Genomic DNA, 20,845 nt, shown 5'->3' on the forward strand with positions numbered 1-20,845 from the left:
TTACACAGGTACATGATTGGCCTGAAAATGAAAGACTTTGGTTGCACCTGAAACACCCTACATCACATTATTACTTGACTTGCAGGGGGTGTTTATCAGTGGGAAAAACTGTAAATCTTATGAAAATACAGTTAAAGTCCAAAATCTATCCCCTCCTTCAGATTTTCCAAGAGCCATCCAGTTGGACATATTGGATTCTTTGCTGGGGTGTTTCTGCCCCCTGGGCCTTATGTTTATACCCCTGCTCTATATTGTACAGATGTTAGCCTATCTGAGCTACCACAGGGCAAGATGTGTAATTTTATTTATATATATATATATATATATATATATATATATATATATATATATATATATATATATTTTATTAGTTTCAGTTTTAGCTTTTCTTAAATATTTTTTATGGATGGAGGGCATATGTCAAAGGCAAGATATAGGAAAATCCGTACAGGTGTTATAATAAAAACAGTTGATGTTCAATCTTGCAGATGTGCAGAGTCTCAATAAAAGCACCTGTCAGTGAATAATTAGGCATGTTGTTAGCAGATTTCGACAATACTAACAGATAGTTACATAATCTATAATCTTTATATTTTTATTTTATTTTTATTTTTTTAAGTTCAAGAAATCATTTTACTTTGATATTTTTCAAAGGTCTTAAATTTGTTTTGTTTTGGGAGGGTTTTCACATCTAGTTTTAATTAGCTGTGATAACTTTGGTCTGCATGATTCTTTGGGCTTAAGTTGCAAGAATTAAATGTGTACAATTGCAGACAAAGTTGTGATAACTCTTTGGCCAGACTGTAATTAATAAAACAAAGTTTTTATTAAAAGACATAAAAAATCCTTTTTGCAGAAATGTTTGTAGTAGATAGACATTTATTGTTTGTCTATTGGTTATCTAATTTGGTGTAGTGTGAATGGGCATGGCAGTATTTAAGCATTAAAACAGATGTATTTATGAAACTTAAGCCATTCAGTGGGCTGGATTGGTGTCTAGCCACAGGCTTTATTTAGATGTTCACAGTGAAAATAAATTTTTTCTCTCATTTATTTGAATTCTTTCTTTTATTTTGACTACATTGTCCGTCTGTTCAGCACTTTAGCCAACGCTTGATGTCTTTTAAACGTGCTATACAAATAAAGCTCATTTGATTTGAGGTTTGTCCACGTGCCACGCAGATTTCCCTCTTTTTCATCCTTCCACTCATCTCATGTCCTCACTTTCAGATTGCAACCAATGGCAGTTTCTTTCATCTGTTCACTTCTGTTAACCTTAGGTTCAGATTAAATACACTGGATAACACAGTTATTTAACTTTATTGGTCCAGTTGGACTTTAGTCAGACAACCAAACTAAAAAATAAAAAAAAAACACTTTTAGAAAATTTATGACATCAGACCAGCTGACATGGAAATCCTCACCTTAGTTAATGTACAAAAGAAAAAAAAACGGTAAATTCACAATTTAGGAACTCTTTGCGTAACTTTTAAGGATACTTGAACCAATTTAAAAACCTGTTCTGCAATAACATTGTCCCCAAGAGTTTATGTGCCTGTCATAGCCTGAAGGGTCCCCAAACTGAGAACAGTGTCAGAGACATAAAACGGTCTGCATGTTTTGATATCTGAGAAATACTTTTTGTTAACCAGGTAAGCTCCTTTAACAGCAGAAATGTAATTTTCCCAGAGGACAGTTCATGAACCCGTTCTCCCATCTCCTCTCATGCTTTCCAGGCTTGAGAGGACCGAGCTCTTCTCATCCGCTGACCCTCCCTGCGGCGGTTGATTGCCTTGGTGCTAGCCCGTAGCTTTCGGAGCCTCAAAGCACGAAGACGCAGCTGAAGATCCTGCGGGATCTTCCCCCCTTTGGCCCTGATCTCCTTCAGCCTCTGGATGGGTGTTTTGGTGAGGATGAAGTCACAGATGGTGGGATTTGGTTCCATGCCGACATTGCACCGACGCATGGATGGGAAGTAACCCACGGCCCAAACGATCACCTTGTACTCGCCTGGGTTCAGAAGACGCCAGTAGTCCCCATCAGTGGCTACAGAAAAAAATGAGGTTTGCAGAATTTTAATCTAAGTTTCTGGTTGTACTGGTTAATGCATCTGTAGAAGATAAATTAATAATTTTGCCAAAAACTGATTGCAGCTTCTATCTTGTGACGAAAATGTTCTTTGGGGCTCCAAATGGCTTGATATCAAAGATATGTTTGACGGATTACAGGTCAGTAAGTCATTTACAACAGTTCAAATACAGCAATTGTCAAAATTGTTCTTTCGGTGTGTTTGGTTACAGGCTGTTAACTTGGTATACACAGAAATACAGCTAAAACAAAGATGCATTTGATGGTTGTAGTTTGACACTTTTTACTTTAACACCCTGCTCATTAGAAAGAAAATCAACTGGCTGACCTGATCGGATGTCATGGTCATGGTCCTCCACCTTGATTATAGCATCTGCTATTCCTTTTTTGGTGAGCTTGTCCCTGACCACACCTTTGATGCCTCTGTGAACCTGAGAGAGGAGAAAATGCTGCCGTGTGAGCCACTGCTTTGAAAACCACGTGATAACTTGTACCATTTTCTTTGAACAGGTTTACCTGCTCCATGTAAACCAGCAGAGACTCCTTATTGTTCTCCCACTCGATGGGGAGTTCACTAACATGAGGAAACTTATCACAGGACAGCTCCACTGTCACCTCGAAGCAGTTGGTGTGCAGGTAACTGAAGTCGTTCATACCTGCAGGAAAGGCAGGCACAGAAAACACAGTGAATACTGAGTGAAACAGTCGTGCAATTTATAGGTTTAAGGGGAAAAAGAACTGAATTTGATCCTTGAATAGAGAGAAATATGACATCTGTCAGTGATTAACTTGGTTAAATATTGATGTATTTTTTCCATCCATCCATCCATTTTCATCCGCTTTGTCCGGGGCCGGGTCGCGGGGGCAGCAGCCTAAGCAAAGAGGCCCAGACCTCCCTCTCCCCAGCCACCTCCTCCAGCTTATCCGGGGGAATACCAAGGCGTTCCCAGGCCAGCCGAGAGATATAATTTCTCCAGCGTGTCCTGGGTCTGCCCCGGGGCCTCCTCCCGGTGGGACATGCCTGGAGCACCTCACCCAGGAGGCGCCCAGGGGGCATCCTTGTCAGATGCCCGAACCACCTCAGCTGGCTCCTTTCGATGTGGAGCAGCAGCTGCTCTACTCTGAGCCCCTCCCGGATGGCCGAACTTCTCACCCTATCTCTAAGGGAGAGGCCAGCCACCCTTCGGAGGAAGCTCATTTCTGCCGCTTGTATCCGCGATCTCGTTCTGATGTATTTTTTAAGCTTGCAAATTATAGCAAGATTAAAATTTGATATGTACTGGAGCCTAGTTTAATTTAAGGGACATGTAATTTGACAGGATGTTTGCACATTGGTAGTAAATGTTTTTAAGTGTTTCAATCTGCTCTCTTGTTTTGTAACACTAATTGAAATCACACAACATCCTCTGAAGAGGACGATGCAGCATTTTTTGGGTCTGATGAGTCTCAGATGGCGGAAATCATGCTCAGAACAGACTGATGAAACTCACTGCCAGGAACCGTGTGCCAGGCTCCGCCGTTGATGATGTTGTTATGTGACTGAAATTCCTCGTAGTGGCAGATACGTCGGTCCGGGTTGGCCATCACCAGGTTAGTCGAGGCATAGACCGAGGCCAGCCAGCGAAAGAAGGCGTTGTCTGCTGTTGGCGTGTCTTCCTGTGGCGCCCAGTCACGGGTGCAGTCGAAGGGATAGGTAACAACAAGCTCTCCACCATGGAGGTTGGCGCTGAGCACAAAGGGAATGTCCTGCATCCAGCTGATGACCGCACGTGTCTCTGGTGCAACCTGGGCAGAGGTAGAAGGAGTTTAGTTTAAGCATGTGAATCTGCAAAAAAATTAATTGTTAAAAGTAAAAAGGCATGCAGTATTCAAAAAATAAAAAGCTGCAGTATTAAAAGTAAAGAAAAAAAGGTGAAAACATATTATTTTATTAGGTTATTTGTCTTTTACTACAGCGCATTATCATATTTCTCTTTGACTTTATATTTGATTCTTAGCATGCTTTTCTATTTCTTTAGCATTCTTAGTTGCAGTTACTGTGTGTATGAGAGTCTTAGGTTCATTGGGTTTTTTCCTTTATGTTAAGTTTACTGTGATGTCCAAGTTTCCCTGTTTAGTTATTTCCTGTTTTAGTTTTCTAGTTAGTTGTCTCCTGTGTTTTGCATTTAGTTTTATGTCCTCTGTTTTGTTATCGTGATTAGTTTGACCTGTGCCTCGTTGCCCAGATGTTTCTAATTCCCTGATTTGTTAACTGACCCTGTTTTCCTGTTACGGAGTGTGCGATGCTTTTGTTTTGGACTACTTTCTTTGTTCATGGAAGACACTGCCAGATACAGTCTGACTGATATTAGGCCAATATTAGCTATTTGCTGATCTAACACTGTTGGTGTTTAAAAATCAATGAATAAAGATTAGATGAAAATTTAAAGATTAGAGGCAAGGCGCTCCTTTCCTGCTGGCATCATGTAAATACTACAAATCCAAAAACCAGCGGGTCTGAGCAGAGTTGCTACGTTATGGCGTCCAAAACGATGAAGCAAGATTTCACCTTATCTGGGTAACTTCAGGGTTGACCTTGGGGTTTCAGTACTATGACGATGGATCACTACTTTCTGATTTTATTGCCACGGTAACTTAAACTGCAAACCCAACCTGCTCCACATGAGGTTGTGTTGCAGGTTAGAGATCAACGGGTATGAAATCACCTCCTATTGACCAATCAGTTCTCTATAAAATCACTTTCCCAGACCTCTCTCCTGAGAGTAAGAGGGTCTAAAGATTTTTTTTCAAGTGTTTAAAGTCATTGTGTTTCACTGATGAGCAATTATAAGAAATATATGTTCTTAGACATAACGTTGTGGTGGGATTGTCTTCATGACACCCGGGACGCACTCTAGTATAACTTCATAAATCAGTTGTGTAACTTCTGTAAGCCACTTCTGACGTGTGATCAGCGACTGCGTGTTTGCCATTAGTGAGAGCAACTTTTTGGAAAATCTTTTCTATATGCACTTTAAAGTTCTTTTCCTGTTTTTCTAGCATGATCTTGACTAATAATTGTAAAGCCAACATGGCAAAGACTGTAATCTGCATATGTGCAACCTTGTGCAACCTGCAAATTGATGGCCAGGAGTGTCTCTACACAAAAAAGTCTGTATCGATATTGATTAATATTAATTCAAAATTGATTTAAAAGTCCAGTATTGGTCGGGCTCTAGTCAGAGAGTTAATGGAGTAAAGAAGGAGAGGAAAATTCTAAATGTTGCACAGAAAAACTTGCTTTTGTTCTTTTTTTTGTGAACTTTTGTGGACTTGATCTTGAACAGGTTTTTAACATATACCTTTTTCTCATTTGTTTTCCATTCAACAACTTTAATGTCTGATAAAACGAACAATTTCTCATTAGATCTATGCACTGCTTACACTGATGAAACATCTAACAACTCGCAGACATTTTAAACGTGGAGGAGCCCTGTTTTTGTGAAGTAAATTCTGTTGTCAGATGTATGTGAAGAAGGAGGGAAGACAATACTGAACCCTGAAATGTCACAAAGTCAAACTTCTAACAACGAAGCAAACAAGTGGAAACACTAAGCCTAGCTCCTAAAACTGGTACTTAAGTACAGTTCTCAGGTGAAATAATCAGACACTGGAAAGATTTTCAGAATAAAACACAGATGGCAGGATTAATAATCCTAACCCATATGATGCAGTTAAATAAATACCCTTTTTAATAACAAAACACACCCAAGAAGAAATTCACCAAAGAAAAGCTTGTATATAGATCTGGTGATCTTTTTCTGTCATTAAGCAGGATTTCAGCCTGTGTTTGCCTTGAACACTGTCACCAGACACTGAGTGACAATCCTCAGGCTTTCAGGAAAACTAGTTTCTTGGCTCTGAAATGATTTCCTGATCTGAGCCTTTGCATGTCAATGAAATGAAAATAATGGCACGCCGACTAAAGCTGACTAAAGCTGCTCTTTCTCACGACCTTCGTGAGAACAAAACAGTGAGCATTGTAACATTGTAGTCAATTCTAATGCTTTAGTTTCTATTTCCTGTCAATGTTAAAATAGCCTCCAGGTGGTGCCAATGAAATGAATTTTTCAAATGCACAAATGAGATGCATTTCCTTACTGTGGCGTCTTCTTTGGTGTAGTATTCTGGGATGGGGATGTAGTGGTTGGGCACTTTGGATTTATCTGCTGCTTTTTCTTCGGTGTCCCACATAATGTTGTTCAGGTCTGGGAAGTTATGATTCAGGTCGATTCCTTCAAAGCTGTATCGTCCCTCAGCCCATCCAGACAGTTCTGAACCCTGCACCACATTAACAAGTATAATGTGGGGATTATTAAAGAGAATATATATATATATATATATATATACATATATATATATATATATATATATATATATATATACACACACACATATATACATACATAATATATATATATATATATATATATATATATATATATATATATATATATATATATATATATATATATATATATATATATTAGGGGTGCAACGATACACAAAATTCACGGTTCGGTTCGGTTCGATACTTTGGTGTCACGTTCGATATTTTTTCGATACAAAAAAATGTTCATGCCTTTTTAATTTGTCATTTATTAAAATTATAAATATATATTTTAACTCAAAAGTACAGTTTTTAAATTTAACCCTAACCCTTGTGTGCGTTTTTTATTTTGACAGCGAATGCGCACCTGCGGACCACTTATGTGCACCCCTGGTTATTTAGCTCATCATATTGCAGCCACAGAAATTCTTTTGTCCATGAAACCATAAAGCTGCACTTTCTTTTTGCCTTATAGTCTCATTTGTCATAACTTCTCCGTTTTGTGGTAAGCTTTTCTTTGGCTGTCACTTCTTCACCCCGACCTGTCTTATTTGGCTCAGCAGAACTAAAATATATATACTGCTGCTTTTACACACGGACTCACATAAGCTCAGCGATTCTCTGCGCGATCAACCTCTCACATGTTTAAGCTTGCTGCGGAGATTTCACTTGTCATGTTTGCATAGTAAGCTAACGATTAATAAGACGATGTCAGAGGAATTGGTGCACAAATTATCATCACTCACAGATCAGTGCTGTCATTGCAAAGTGAAAGCAAAAAAACAAGCGCAAATTCAAACGCGATTTCAATATGTCACATATTGACAGTGGCTCACCGATGCCAATGACATAATTACCCAGCTACATTTCTGAAAGAATGCAAAAGCATTGACATATATTTTTCCTACAATAGCCCGACGGGCAGGGCAGAGAGATTTTTGTAGCCCGACTGGAAAGATCGCTAGCTCCAGGACGTCGGGCTAGCGATATTGCAAGCCCTGTATCTGATTGAGGAATCACTCATCTTTGGAAAAGAGAGTTTATTACAGGGAAATGTCTCTTTCCAAAATAAAAGCTATACTATCCGCTTCTTCTGGGCTATATTCTCAGCAGCATAAGGAGAATCACGTGCTAACAGCTGTCTAAATGACTCGGCTAAAGTTAGTAGCATGCTTGTTGTTTTTGTCTTTGCACTAGGATGATGTCGGCGTAAATGTGCAGTCATATTCGTTGTGTTCCCACTAGTGCTTTCAGGTTAATCTCGTTGAAATGACCTTAACGCCACAACATGGCAAATCTCCGTTAACGAGCTACCGCCAATCGCCCCGTGCATGGGGCTAGACGGCCAACACGTTAACGAGCTAACTGCGCTAACACACTAGTTCACATCAATGTAATTAAGCATTGCACGGCACATCCAACATACTGTTTTACTTTAGTCCATGACTCGCTTACCTTCAGGGTCATACGTCACATGAAAACCAAAATAATTCCAAACGCCAGATCTGAATGAGGGTGGGGGAGGTCCATCTTGCAAGGAGAGCTTAACTTCTGTCTCGCTAGCTTGCCCTGCGCTCTTCCTCCTGACAATGCTGTCTGCGTTGAGCGCTCAGTGGATCTGCGCTCGACAGTGCAGCCTAGGCGGAGTAGTCGAACGCAGATTCACTGAGCGCTCAACACAGACAGCATCGTCAGAAGGAAAGTTGATAAAATAAATTACAAATGTTGTATTGTTCATACATATGCGTACCGAACCGAAAGCACTGTATCGAACGGTTCAATATCGATACGAATATCGTTGCACCCCTAATATATATATATTTTTTAAAGAACAAGACATGAGCCTAATTAAGATTTACCCACCTTCACATAAGCCTCCTCATATCCATCTGGGTTCATGGAAGGCAGGAGGTGGATTCGCGTCTCGGTGACCAGCCGTACAATACGCTGGTTGCCCTTTTTGTATTCTTTGCACATATACTGCATGAGGTTTAGGACAAGCTCTCGACCAAGAGCTTCATTTCCATGCATCCCTGCCACGTAGCGAAACTCAGGTTCCCCTGCCAAGAGGAAAATTTAGAGCCACTTTACATGCCAAGGAATAAAACAATGTGGAAGAACTGACTGGGGCACTTCTAAAAGGAGGTCATATTAAACATTATCTAAGATTTTAAGTTTATTTTTGTTTTCTAAAGCTCAGCAGCACACTAGGAGGACATTTAATTGCTCAGATAAAGCAGTCTGTGTTAGGCAACAGTTTGGCGCCAGGCATTTCTAAGTACATGACTCCAAAGACCTGAAGTCTGGGCTTTTACCACAAAAATAAAATATGTTCAAGGCCTCAGTGTTTTCTCTGAGACTTGGCACTGATCACTACTCCATGAAATCAATTAAACAGCTGCTGACGCATAAGAGCAAAATGCCTGGGAGCAAAGTGATTTTGAAACGTGTTTATGGCATTTCTCTTAAGAAACAAAGACAAGCTGTACCATACTTGATTTTACTAATCTTGCTGGCAGATGTTGAGTGGCCACAGATCACATTTAAACCCAAGCCTGTATCTAATGGCAATGGTTCAAAGAAATAAAATCATTTGTTTATACAAGAGAGGCCTTCTCCTCAGGACCCCTGCCTCCCTGTGTGGGGCTGCTGCAGAAATCAGGCTGTATAAACAATGGTGGACATTGAACTGCACCTCTGAGCTGCGAAACTCTGGGTAACTTGAGAAATATGACAAACCAGAAAGTTTCATTCCAATATCTTCAAGTCTTACCGATTTCGTGTTTGCCCGGGTTATCTGAGATCTCCATAACGTAGAGTTTGAGGCCCATGTAGCTCCTCCCTATAGTGTAGACGCGGGTGATGTCGGGACACTCCTCCGTCACAGACTTCATGAGCTTCAGGGTTCAGAAAACACGCTGGAGTGTAAGGCTTAAAAGGGTTAAAGCTGAACTTTTACCAAATCTGCAAACCGTTAAGAGCATGAGTAAAAACCCTGGTGTTTATGGGAAAGCCACTCATCCTGTAACTTTCCTAACCTTTCTCATCTCTTTGTAGTTGTGGTGTCTAAAGTCCAGAGCATCCTTGGATCCTGATTCATGTGCTGAGTAAATGTCAGATGGATCTTAAAGAAAGTAGCAGATGTTTCCAGTTACATATTTTCTTTTAATTGACTTTCGGAGGTCAACATCTTAATGCATTTGAACATCCACAGTAAATGCTGTGTCCCTCTCGACTACTGTTTTTTTTTCCTACCGTGAACACGGCAGCCAAGTATTTCAGCCCTGAGGCAGACGGTCCCGTTGGAGTACCAGGTCTGTGGGTTGATGCGGATGAAACGGGCAACGGTGGGAACAGGAAGGAGCCCAAGAACCGGCGTCTCAGGATTCTGGTTTCCTTCAAATAGCTGCACAATTCAATGTGAGTTCATATAAGTTTGTGGAGTCATGGAAAAAAGATAGCAGACCCTAAGGTTTTGTATATAAGGATAACATAATAGTAATCTGGCCTTATCAGGTTTTATTTACGATGTTTATTAGGCCATTTCCAAAGAACTTAATTCTAAAAATAACATGCCACCACAGCTTATGTGTGCAAAATTGCCTCAGAACAACCACAAGGCATCTGGAACAATGTCCTTTGAAGAGATGGGATGTTTGGCCAAAATGCACAGTGCTACGTTTGGAGAAAACTAAACACAGCGTATCGGCACAAACACCTCATACCAACTGTCAAGCACGGTGGTGCGGTGGTTATAATTTGGGCTTGTTATGCAGCCACGAGACCTGGGTACCTTACACTCATTGAGTCGACCACGGATTCCTCTGTATACCAAAGTATTGTAGAGACAAATGTGAGTCCATCTGTTGGACAGCTAAAACTTGGCTGAAATTGGGTCATGCAAAAGGAAAATGACCCCAAGAAAATCACAGCAAATCTACAAAAGAATAGCTGAAAAAGATGGTGTTGCAATGCAACAGTGAAAGTCCAGAGCTTAAGAAGGCAAACTTCAGTGAACTGCAACAAGATTATAAAGACTAGTGCGCCAAAATTCCTCCACAACGATGTGAGAGACTGATAAAGTTGTAGACAAAACAATTCAAGTCGTTGCTGCTAAAATAGGTGCTACAAGCTCTTGAATCGTGGGGTGACAGGACAGTGGAGGAAGAACATGCAGGAAGTGGGCCTGAGTTTGATTCTGCAGTTGCCTTTTGGCAGATGGTTTGCCTGCTCGGCCCACTGTGCTAATGATTACAACACAAATATAGCTGAAAACATGACCTTCTTGGCAGAGTTAGCAATGGCTTTAAAATGAAGTGGAAAACTTTTGTCTTGCCTTCATTTCCTTGGAAAGAGCTTGGACTTTCCAAAATATGTGACGTCAGGCAAAAAAAGAGTTTGAACTGCAGTTTTCAGTCAAACCTTAAATTTCTTTGTACACACTGCATGCTGGAACATTGATCAATTATGTACTTTAGTTTGTTTATATAGTGTGTTATAATGAGTTAAAGGCCACCCCCGAATTTCAGTTTTTGCCGTACTGTATTTGTTTCACTCTGAGTCCTCTCTAATCTGCACCAATACTTAAGGTTTTGGTTTACAGTCTATATTTCACTTTGGCAGAGAAACTTCAAAATCTGTTTTCCATCTATGTTCCTTAAATCGCAGAATAGAAGAAGTAGTTCTCACCGCTTCCTGCGTCCCGTTCATGGAGGTATGCCAGGTTACAGAGTCATTACTCAGCTGAACTTTGTAGGTTTCGACCCAGTCCCAACTAAGACATAGACCAAAAAGGAAAACAAACATATATTTTTTTCAGTGAGCTCATTGCAGTGGGCAGCCAAAGAATACCACAGCACTCCATCTTTGCTTTAGACAGTATGTTCAATGAAGAGCTAATGTCCATAATGCTAACAAATTATTTTGATTTTCAGCTTTAATCCTGATACTACCTGACCTCCAGATGGAGTTTCGCCCTTGCAGAATGACTCCAGTAAACAGAGTGAGATGAAGGGCATCCACCTCGAGCCACTGGTGCCGGTCCTTATACTCGGCACACCAAGCTCCATCATACAGATCTCCATCCTCAATGCCAGACTTGGGAAAAAAAGGAAGAGAAAAAAAGAAAAACGCACGTCTCAAAGAATCCAAGAAACACTCCCTGAAAACTTGAGGTTTGGCCTTCTTGTAAAGCATTGCATAAGAGTGCTGACCTAATTTTGAAATAATTACTTTCAGACTCCAGACTCAAGATTTTGGACCGCAGAACAAGAGGAGTGGACGGCTGCAGCGATAAACACCTCTGGCTCTGCATTCATCAGATTATTTTATTTAATTTTTGTACATTTTTTTCTTGGAAGAAACAATGAATCGATTTTATTTTATTGGCTAATGAGCCTGCTAAGTTAAAGGGTGGATACTTTATAATTTATAGTTCCTGTAATAAACACTAGAAATAAGTATTTAAGTTAAATATGACAACTTGAAAGGAATGGCTAATCCCATTATGAGATCAAATTAGTCGAGATATCTGATTATAGAATAGAATAGAATAGAATAGAATAGAATAGCCCTTTATTGTTATTGTACATGTACAACGAAATGGTGGATTGATTTTGGCTGAACCAACTCAGCTTCTCTACTTTTAATAGAAATACACACTTACTTTACTTGCCACTTTATTACAGAAATACATTATTTCCTCACCGATTTATCAAGGTACTAGAAACATGTCTCTAAGATTTTGCTCCACATTGACATGATGGCATCACACACAGTGGCTGCAGATTTGTCAGCTGCACATTCTCAATGTGAATATCCCTTTTCAGCTGCATCCCAAAGGTGCTCTGTTGAGTAGGGCTCTGGTGATTACGTAGAGTATTTGAGTACAGTGAACTCATTTTTATGTTCAAGAAAGAATGTTCAAGACTTTTTAAATGAAGCAGTGTCTTTCCAAATTTCTGTTTTCTAATTTTGGTGAATTGTGGCCTTAGTTTCCTGTTCTTAGCCAATAGCATTTGCATCTAGTGGGTCTTCTGCTGCTGTAGCTTCAAGGCTCGACTTGTTGTGCATTCAGAGATGCTATTCTGAAAGATTATTTGCGTTACGGCTGCCTTCCTATCAGCTCAAAGCAGTCTGGCTAGTCTCCTCTGACCTCTGACACCAACAAAGCATTTTCTCCCAGATAACTGAAGCTCACTGGATATTTTCTGATGTTTTTCAGACCATCCTGTGTAAACCCGATAGGTGCTTGTGTGGGTAAATCCCAGTACATCAGCAGTTTCTGAAATGCACAGACCATTTGGTACCAATAACTATGTCACATTCAAAGTCACTTATATCACCTTTCTTCCCCATTTTGATGTTCAGTTTGAACTTCATCAGGCCATCTTGACCATCTGTGCATCCTAAATGCACTCAGACGCTGCCATATTATAGGTTAATGAGATATTTGCATTAACAAACAGTTGAACAAGAGAACCTAACAAAGCGAGAATAAATTTCTAGTTAATTGAATAGAACCCCCCCCCCCCCCCCCCCCAAAAAAAAAAAACAACAACTTCAAAGCACCAGACATTTAATAATGTATTACAACATCCCAGTGGACTTTCTTGTCATTTTGGACCAAATCCTTTATTCCACATTAATCTGAGTCTCAAGTAAAGTAATTCTAACCGTGACAAAAAGTAACTGTAGTTTTTCCTGGACCTTTATGGTGACGTTTCTCTTCACTATGGTGATAAATTAAACATCTGTAGATTTTGCACGTTGACAGAAGAATTTTTTTTTTAACTGTTTTTAATACGCTTTGCATAGAAACTGGAGATTCACACACACACAACATTTGAAACATAACAAAATAGTATTCAGTTGGTTCTGCTTGATTCATCAAATTTAATCCATTCAAATTCATGTCTTTGAAGCAGCAGTCAATCTAAATTAACTAATAAAGGTAATTTTAGGTTGTATTTCTTTATTTGATTTTCAAAGGGGCCAAGTTTTTAAAAAAATGTGTGCAGTTTGTTTATGTTAATAAAATTTAACAATGCTTTCCAAAATGCTGAGAGATGAGTGTCTGTAATAGCCTCTGACCCACTGACCTGGATATTCAGCCTCCCCCTGTGAGGACCCAGCCCCGACCGCTGGTAGGACGAAGCTTGAATCTGGCTGTCATCAACTCGCAGGGACTCCAGGCCGAGGGGAGGACAGTCTGCGCGGAAAACAAAAGTGAATCATCACGCGATAAGATCTTCTCTGGGTTTCTGTCTCCACATGTTGATCCTCTGCAGAAGCAGCTCTGAGATTGACAGCGGAAGGGTTAACCTTTCTCTCTCTTTGTGGTTTGTCTGAGTAAGCAAACAAATGCCAGATGTAAAACGAGCTCCAAGCTGTTATGTGAAATATCTCTGATCATCTTGGGCCAGTTCTGTGGAAGTTTGGAGGCCCCTCACCTCCTCCTCCCCCTGCTCTGCTTGTTTCGGGGAGTAGAGGAAGCTGCAGATATTGGAAATAGTGGAGGCTTTGGATGTAATTTGAGACAAAGTGCAGAAAAGTCAAATGTTCAGCAGATCAGGGAGGTGAGAGCTACAGCTGCAGGGGATTCTGTGGTTTAGGGAACAACTAATAACATTCACATCAGTCACAAGCAGGTCAAAACAGCTAAATCCAACATAATGAGCAACAGCAAGTATTACAAGCAGTAACAAATGCTAAACAGTGTTATACAGCTGTGTATAGCTGAAATACATATTCCTTTAAGTGACTGACTGAGAAGAGATTTTTAAAAGCTAAGCTAAGCTAAAACTAAACTTCAAACTAACTTTACTGGGATTTTTTTGACCTTCTATGATTGTAAATATAATATAATAATAGCAATAATTATCTCCATCTACTTTTACAGCTTGATTTGTGTTAAAGGTTTTAAAAAGGTAGGTATCACAATTTAATTGCCTCTTTAATTAATATGGAGTTAATACTGGAGCTCATAACACAGCTTCATGCAAAAATCAGACTAAATGGGTAATTTTTTTCCTACCCAGTTTCGATTTGTCATCTTCAGTCTTGCGGTCTCTTGGGTCTTTCTCTTTCTTGTTTCTTTCTTTGCTGGTGTCCGTGGTGTCCAGCTGTTTGTCTCTGACAGTGGTGGTGAAAATGTCTGGCTCTGCTGTTGCTGGAGTCGTTCCGTCCCTGCTCTCGCCCTTCACAGCCTCGGTCCAATTCAGAGTTGGCCTTGTTGTTGTTGTGTAGTTGATTAATGCATAACTCTTAGTCGGTGCTGGGGTGTTTATCAGTGCTGCAGCACTGTGTGTCAAAAGTCCCAGAAAAAGCACTGCAGGCAGCATGCACAATGACTTTTCCATCCTGGTCTTTGTTGCTGGAGAAGAGTGAGGGGGGAAAAATTCCCCTTTGGTTTATGAGATGACAGAGCCAGACCTCCATCCACCTCCCCTCCTCCTCAGTCCCACCTCCCCTTACTCCCTCACTCTTCCTCCCTCCCTCCCTCCCAAAATTCCAGCTGAAGTCCTGCAAAAAATTGTGACAGCAAATGTATCTGTGCGTGGTTACAATATAGGCTGTGTGTGCCCGTGGGAACCAAACACTGAGCTGCCTTCAAAAAATTTGTTAAAATGATGATTAGAAATGTGTTTATTATAACAAAGTGAGCATGTAGTTTTATAGCACTTGACAAGTGGGGTTTCTAGTCCTCTTATAATGATTCAGACTTACTGTGCCAAGCTCTTTTGAACAGGACTGCACAAGTTGTCCACAATGAGTTAAAAAATGAAATGGTTTTGGTGCATGAAGAACCACCTTCAGCAGCAATAATTTGAAGTAATTGTTTTCTGCATGACATGAAAAATTCCCCTTTGGTTTATGAGATGACAGAGCCAGCTTCCGTGCAGTAAATGCTTTACTGGAGTTTTTCTTCCCCCCCCCAAAAAAAAATAATTAAAAATTAATTAGTAGTGGATGTGCATCTGAGCAGCAGAAAACGTGTACGACATATGCTTTACTGTGATATATTTGTATGAACAACTGTTCAAATTCAGCCTGACTTTAAGGCAAATATTCCTGTCTAGCAGGTACATGTTTTCACTGTTTTAGCAAACAGTCAGAATATGCTAGTGTACATGACGGTTTCATCTGATATCAGCCCACTCAGGATTTCCTTTGAAACATTCAGGTTTAGGTTTCAAGCTTCTTACAGTTTAGAAGCAGCTTAGTCTCTGTTTCTTTGTCTTCCTGATGAGTTCAGGATCTGACATGGAAATTAAAAAACACACAGGTACGTCTCATATTTCTCCAGGTGTGTTTGGACTACTGGTTTATAGCAGTGAATACGATGTTTCTGAACTTCGTAACCACTTTTCGGCAGAACGTCTTTTTGCCTTGTGTTATTTAAGTACATTTGCATTCAGAGGGACTCTTATTTCTTGTGACTCATGTTTCCTCCACCTCTGTCTGGTGCTATGACTGTGAGAAAAGCTCTTTTATCTGTGTGTCATCAGGCTGTTGTGTTCATGAGTCTTAGTGGGTCATGAGATGAGCTGCTGTTTCATTTCCCACATAAAATAATCTAATATATCACAGCTTAGACAATTTTAACTGTCCAAACAGCCATATGCTTGTTGTTGACTCAGCTCTGTCTATGTAATGTAACATGTTGTATAGGGTTTGTGTAACGACAAATGCACTAAGTACACATAATTCCTCTTTGTTTATATCCACATAAACCTTGCAGCATTACACTCGTACATCTGTATTATATTTAAGCTGTACATTCATGAACTTTACCCATATGTCTGTTGTGGTTTGGGGAATTTAATTAACTTAAATTGAAGGAAAACAAGGAGTCTCTGTCTCTTGTGTGAAGCAGTTCATCCACTGCTACAAGTTAAATGGAAATACTCCACCTGCTGCTGCAGGCTGCATATGTAAAAACAGCACAATGAAAGAATAAGTTCCTGAAGAGGTTCTATCAAATACATGACCTGCAGATACAGTTTGTGGGAAAGTATCTCTCTCTCTCTCTCTATATATATATATCTATATATATATATATATATATCTATATATATATATATATATATATATATATATATATATATATATATATATAAAAACACCCAGCACGCCCCTGCGGGGGGTTTATCCTTCAAGCTCGGGTCCTCTACCAGAGGCCTGGGAGCTTGAGGGTCCTGCGCAGTATCTTAGCTGTTCCCAGGGCTGCGCTCTTCTGGACAGAGATCTCCGATGTTGTTCCCGGGATCTGCTGGAGCCACTCGCCTAGCTTGGGAGTCACCGCACCTAGTGCTCCGATTACCACGGGGACCACTGTTACCTTCACCCTCCACATCCTCTCGAGCTCTTCTCTGAGCCCTTGGTATTTCTCCAGCTTCTCGTGTTCCTTCTTCCTGATATTGCTGTCATTGGGAACCGCTACATCGATCACTACGGCCGTCTTCTTCTGTTTGTCTACCACCACTATGTCCGGTTGGTTAGCCACCACCATTTTGTCCGTCTGTATCTGGAAGTCCCACAGGATCTTAGCTCGGTCATTCTCCACCACCCTTGGGGGCATCTCCCATTTTGACCTCGGGACTTCCAGGTTATACTCGGCACAGATGTTCCTGTACACTATGCCGGCCACTTGGTTATGGCGTTCCATGTATGCCTTGCCTGCTAGCATCTTGCACCCTGCTGTTATGTGCTGGATTGTCTCTGGGGCATCTTTACACAGCCTGCACCTGGGGTCTTGCCTGGTGTGATAGACCCCAGCCTCTATGGATCTTGTGCTCAGAGCTTGTTCTTGTGCTGCCATGATTAGTGCCTCTGTGCTGTCTTTCAGTCCAGCTTTGTCCAGCCACTGGTAGGATTTCTGGATATCAGCCACCTCCTCTATCTGCCGGTGGTACATACCGTGCAGGGGCCTGTCCTTCCATGATGGTTCCTCGTCTCCCTCCTCTTTCTTGGGTTTCTGCTGCCTGAGGTATTCACTGAGCACTCGGTCAGTTGGGGCCATCTTCCCAATGTATTCTTGGATGTTCGTTGTCTCATCCTGGACTGTGGTGCTGACACTCACCAGTCCCCGGCCCCCTTCCTTCCGCTTAGCGTACAGCCTCAGGGTGCTGGACTTGGGGTGAAACCCTCCATGCATGGTAAGGAGCTTTCTTGTCTTTATGTCAGTGGCTTCTATCTCCTCCTTTGGCCAGCCTATTACCCCAGCAGGGTACCTGATCACGGGCAGGGCGTACGTGTTGATGGCCCGGATCTTGTTCTTACCATTCAGCTGACTCCTCAGGACTTGCCTGACCCTCTGCAGGTACTTGGTGGTTGCAGCTTTTCTAGCGGCCTCTTCATGATTCCCATTCGCCTGCGGGATCCCCAAGTACTTGTAACTGTCCTCTATGTCTGCAATGTTGCCTTCTGGTAGTTCAATCCCCTCAGTTCTGACTACCTTCCCTGTCTTTGTTACCATCCGGCTACACTTCTCCAGTCCGAACGACATTCCAATGTCATTGCTGTATAGCCTGGTAGTGTGGATCAGTGAATCGATGTCTCGTTCACTCTTGGCATACAGCTTGATGTCATCCATGTACAGGAGGTGGCTGACAACTGCTCCGTTCCGTAGTCGGTATCCGTAGCCAGTCTTGTTAATGATCTCACTGAGGGGGTTCAGGCCTATGCAGAACAGCAGTGGGGACAGAGCATCTCCTTGGTAGATCCCGCACTTGATGGTGACTTGTGCTATGGGCTTGGAGTTGGCCTCTAGTGTTGTACGCCACATCCCCATTGAGTTCCTGATGAAGGCTCTTAGGGTCCCATTGATCTTGTACAATTCTAGGCATTCCAGTATCCAGCTGTGGGGCATTGAGTCATAGGCCTTCTTGTAATCAATCCAGGCAGTGCACAGGTTGGTCAGTCTGGTCTTGCAGTCTCGGCTGATTGTTCTGTCTACCAGTAGCTGGTGTTTTGCGCCTCTGGTATTCTTGCCAATTCCTTTCTGTGTCCCGCTCATGTATTGACCCATGTGCCTGTTCATCTTAGCCGATATGATGCCTGACAGGAGCTTCCATGTAGTACTGAGGCAGGTTATTGGTCGGTAGTTGGAGGGGACCGGTCCCTTCTTGGGGTCCTTGGGGATCAGGACCGTCCGGCCTTCAGTTAGCCATTCCGGGTGTCTCTCGTTAACTAGCAGCTGGTTCATTTGTGCTGCCAGACGCTCGTGGAGTGCAGTCAGCTTCTTCAGCCAGTAGGCATGAACCATGTCGGGCCCTGGTGCTGTCCAACTCTTCATACTGGAGACCCTTTCTTGGATATCTGCCACTGTGATGGTTACTGGACCCTGTTCAGGGAGGTCGCTGTGGTCTGCCCTCAGATCCTCTAGCCACTGAGCATTGCCGTTATGGGTTGCATCCTCCTCTATATATATATATATATATATATATATATATATATATATATATATATATATATATATATATATATATATGTAGATGTATAAAGTTGCAGTGCATCAGTGCTTCAGAGCCACATCTCATGACCCTAAAGAGACAGTCAGAGAATGTAATTTGTCATTTGGTTAAAAGGAATAATGACTTGGAGAACTGACTAGGAGAAATCTTGTGTGAAGAATAAGTAAAAAGCAGTCCATGATGTCCAAAAAAACCCTCTTAAAGCTGGACAATGATTTCAGATGAAAAGGTCCAGTTATCTATATAAAATAGAATAAAATGCTATACATAATAGAATAAAATGCTATGTTTCGTAAGAAAAATTAAACTTAGTGGTATTGCACATGTGTGGATGCGTGTGTCTGTGTGTGTGTCTGTGTGCGTGTGTATGGTCATCTGTGAAGTCTCTGTTGTTGAGTCTGACAGCAGATGTAAAGAAAGACCAGCGAAATCACTCATTCTGTCACAGTCTACAATTCCTACAAGGAATTAAATTATTATTTTTATTATTTTTAATTTTTATTGTTTGATTCGACTCTGAAAAAGATATGAAAATATTCATTACTTAAATTAGGTGACTTTTTTGCTAGAAGTACTCATAGATCAGGGTAAAGTGGCTTAGGAGACAAGAAAACAAATAAACACACACAAAAAAACAACAACATTCCTCTTTAAATGATCGGGTACACGGACTGGTCTGAAAATGGGTGAAAAGCAGTCCATGATATCCAAAGGAAAAAACTCTTAAAACCAGAGGTGGGACCAAGTCATTGTTTTGCAAGTCTCAAGTAAGTCTCAAGTCTTTATCCTCAAGTCTCAAGTCAAGTCTCAAGTAATGTCAGGCAAGTCAGAGTCGAGTCTCAAGTCACTGGTGTAAAAGTCCGAGTCAAGTCACAAGTCTGAAACTTTGAATTTCAAGTCCTTTCGAGTCATTCAAAAAAACGAAAAAAAGCATGTTGCAGTTAAATGCTAAATGTAAATATTAGACCATGTAATTTTTAAATCTGTGTTTTTCTCAACACATGACAAAATAGTGAACTTAGAAAATATACACAAATTGTGAAATTGCACCTCTTTAGAATGCAGCTCAATTAAACCTAGCTCCAAGAATAATTTTCACCGACAGTTCTGAGATAAGCTGCATGTTATTCTTGGATGCGCTTGTAGGACCGGCTTTAAAATCGCATGACAAAAATATCATACACATTAAAAAAAAACCTGCATCACCAACGTAGCCTGGACAACATTTGCTAGTTAGATGAAGTCAGCTATCTCATCGTAGCATATTTATATGCATATTTATAATTATACGGTTCTTGGAGTGAGTGCATACACTCATGAAGTTTAGTAACTTCAGGTCACTGCAACAAGCCCAGGTACAGTTTACCGACGGATGGGTGCAGGACCTTGAAATGCACCGTGTAGAACGAAAGACCATCGTACGAACAAAGGTTAAGTTTACCAGTCTCACAAATCGTCTTCATAAATACACATTCATTAACCGTTTATTAATAGGACCTTTGAGCTCAACGATAATTAATTAGTAGTGGAAATAATTTCTGGTAGCATCACAGAAATGTAGCAGTGACAATAATATTGTATGTTGTAATTGCACTGGACAATTAGTGATACAAAAAACCTGTTTTATCCTGTGAATAAAAGTATGTGTTTTTGTCAATGTACCATAATAACAGAAGCGAAACGCAATATTGTGTCAGGACAATTCACTATTTATGCACAATAAATAAAGGAGCATAGCGCGACCATTTCTGTTCAGCGCCAGACTTGCTTGTAACCTATATCACCAATTATGTTATGAAAATGACGTATTAACTACTAAAAAACACTGACCTTCGTGTAAATGCTTGGAGCAGACTAACCTGTGAGCTGGAGTGTTCTGGGACGTTATATTTGGTCTTTGAATGGCTGCAAT

At 40.8% G+C, this 20,845-nt stretch overlaps 1 protein-coding gene across 1 annotated transcript; it reads right to left on the reverse strand.

The window, feature by feature from the left end:
- Positions 1-1,304: 1,304 nt before the first annotated feature.
- On the reverse strand, positions 1,305-14,865 carry cpxm1a (carboxypeptidase X (M14 family), member 1a). Its single transcript, XM_086274304.1, has 13 exons — positions 14,493-14,865; positions 13,558-13,667; positions 11,415-11,554; positions 11,147-11,231; positions 9,713-9,863; positions 9,496-9,581; positions 9,231-9,354; positions 8,321-8,517; positions 6,229-6,408; positions 3,579-3,873; positions 2,605-2,744; positions 2,417-2,519; positions 1,305-2,046 (listed from the first exon to the last, which is right to left on the reverse strand). The coding sequence occupies exons 1-13, from the start codon at positions 14,815-14,817 to the stop codon at positions 1,724-1,726; spliced, it is 2,259 nt and encodes a 752-aa protein (XP_086130430.1). The 5' UTR covers positions 14,818-14,865; the 3' UTR covers positions 1,305-1,723.
- Between the last annotated feature and the right edge of the window lie 5,980 nt (positions 14,866-20,845).

Source organism: Aulonocara sp. 'chitande type north' Nkhata Bay, linkage group LG19 (assembly GCF_057382095.1).
Source record: "Aulonocara sp. 'chitande type north' Nkhata Bay isolate Kocher_YH1m ecotype deep benthic linkage group LG19, A_spYH_male_GT1.1, whole genome shotgun sequence".
NCBI lineage: Eukaryota > Metazoa > Chordata > Actinopteri > Cichliformes > Cichlidae > Aulonocara > Aulonocara sp. 'chitande type north' Nkhata Bay.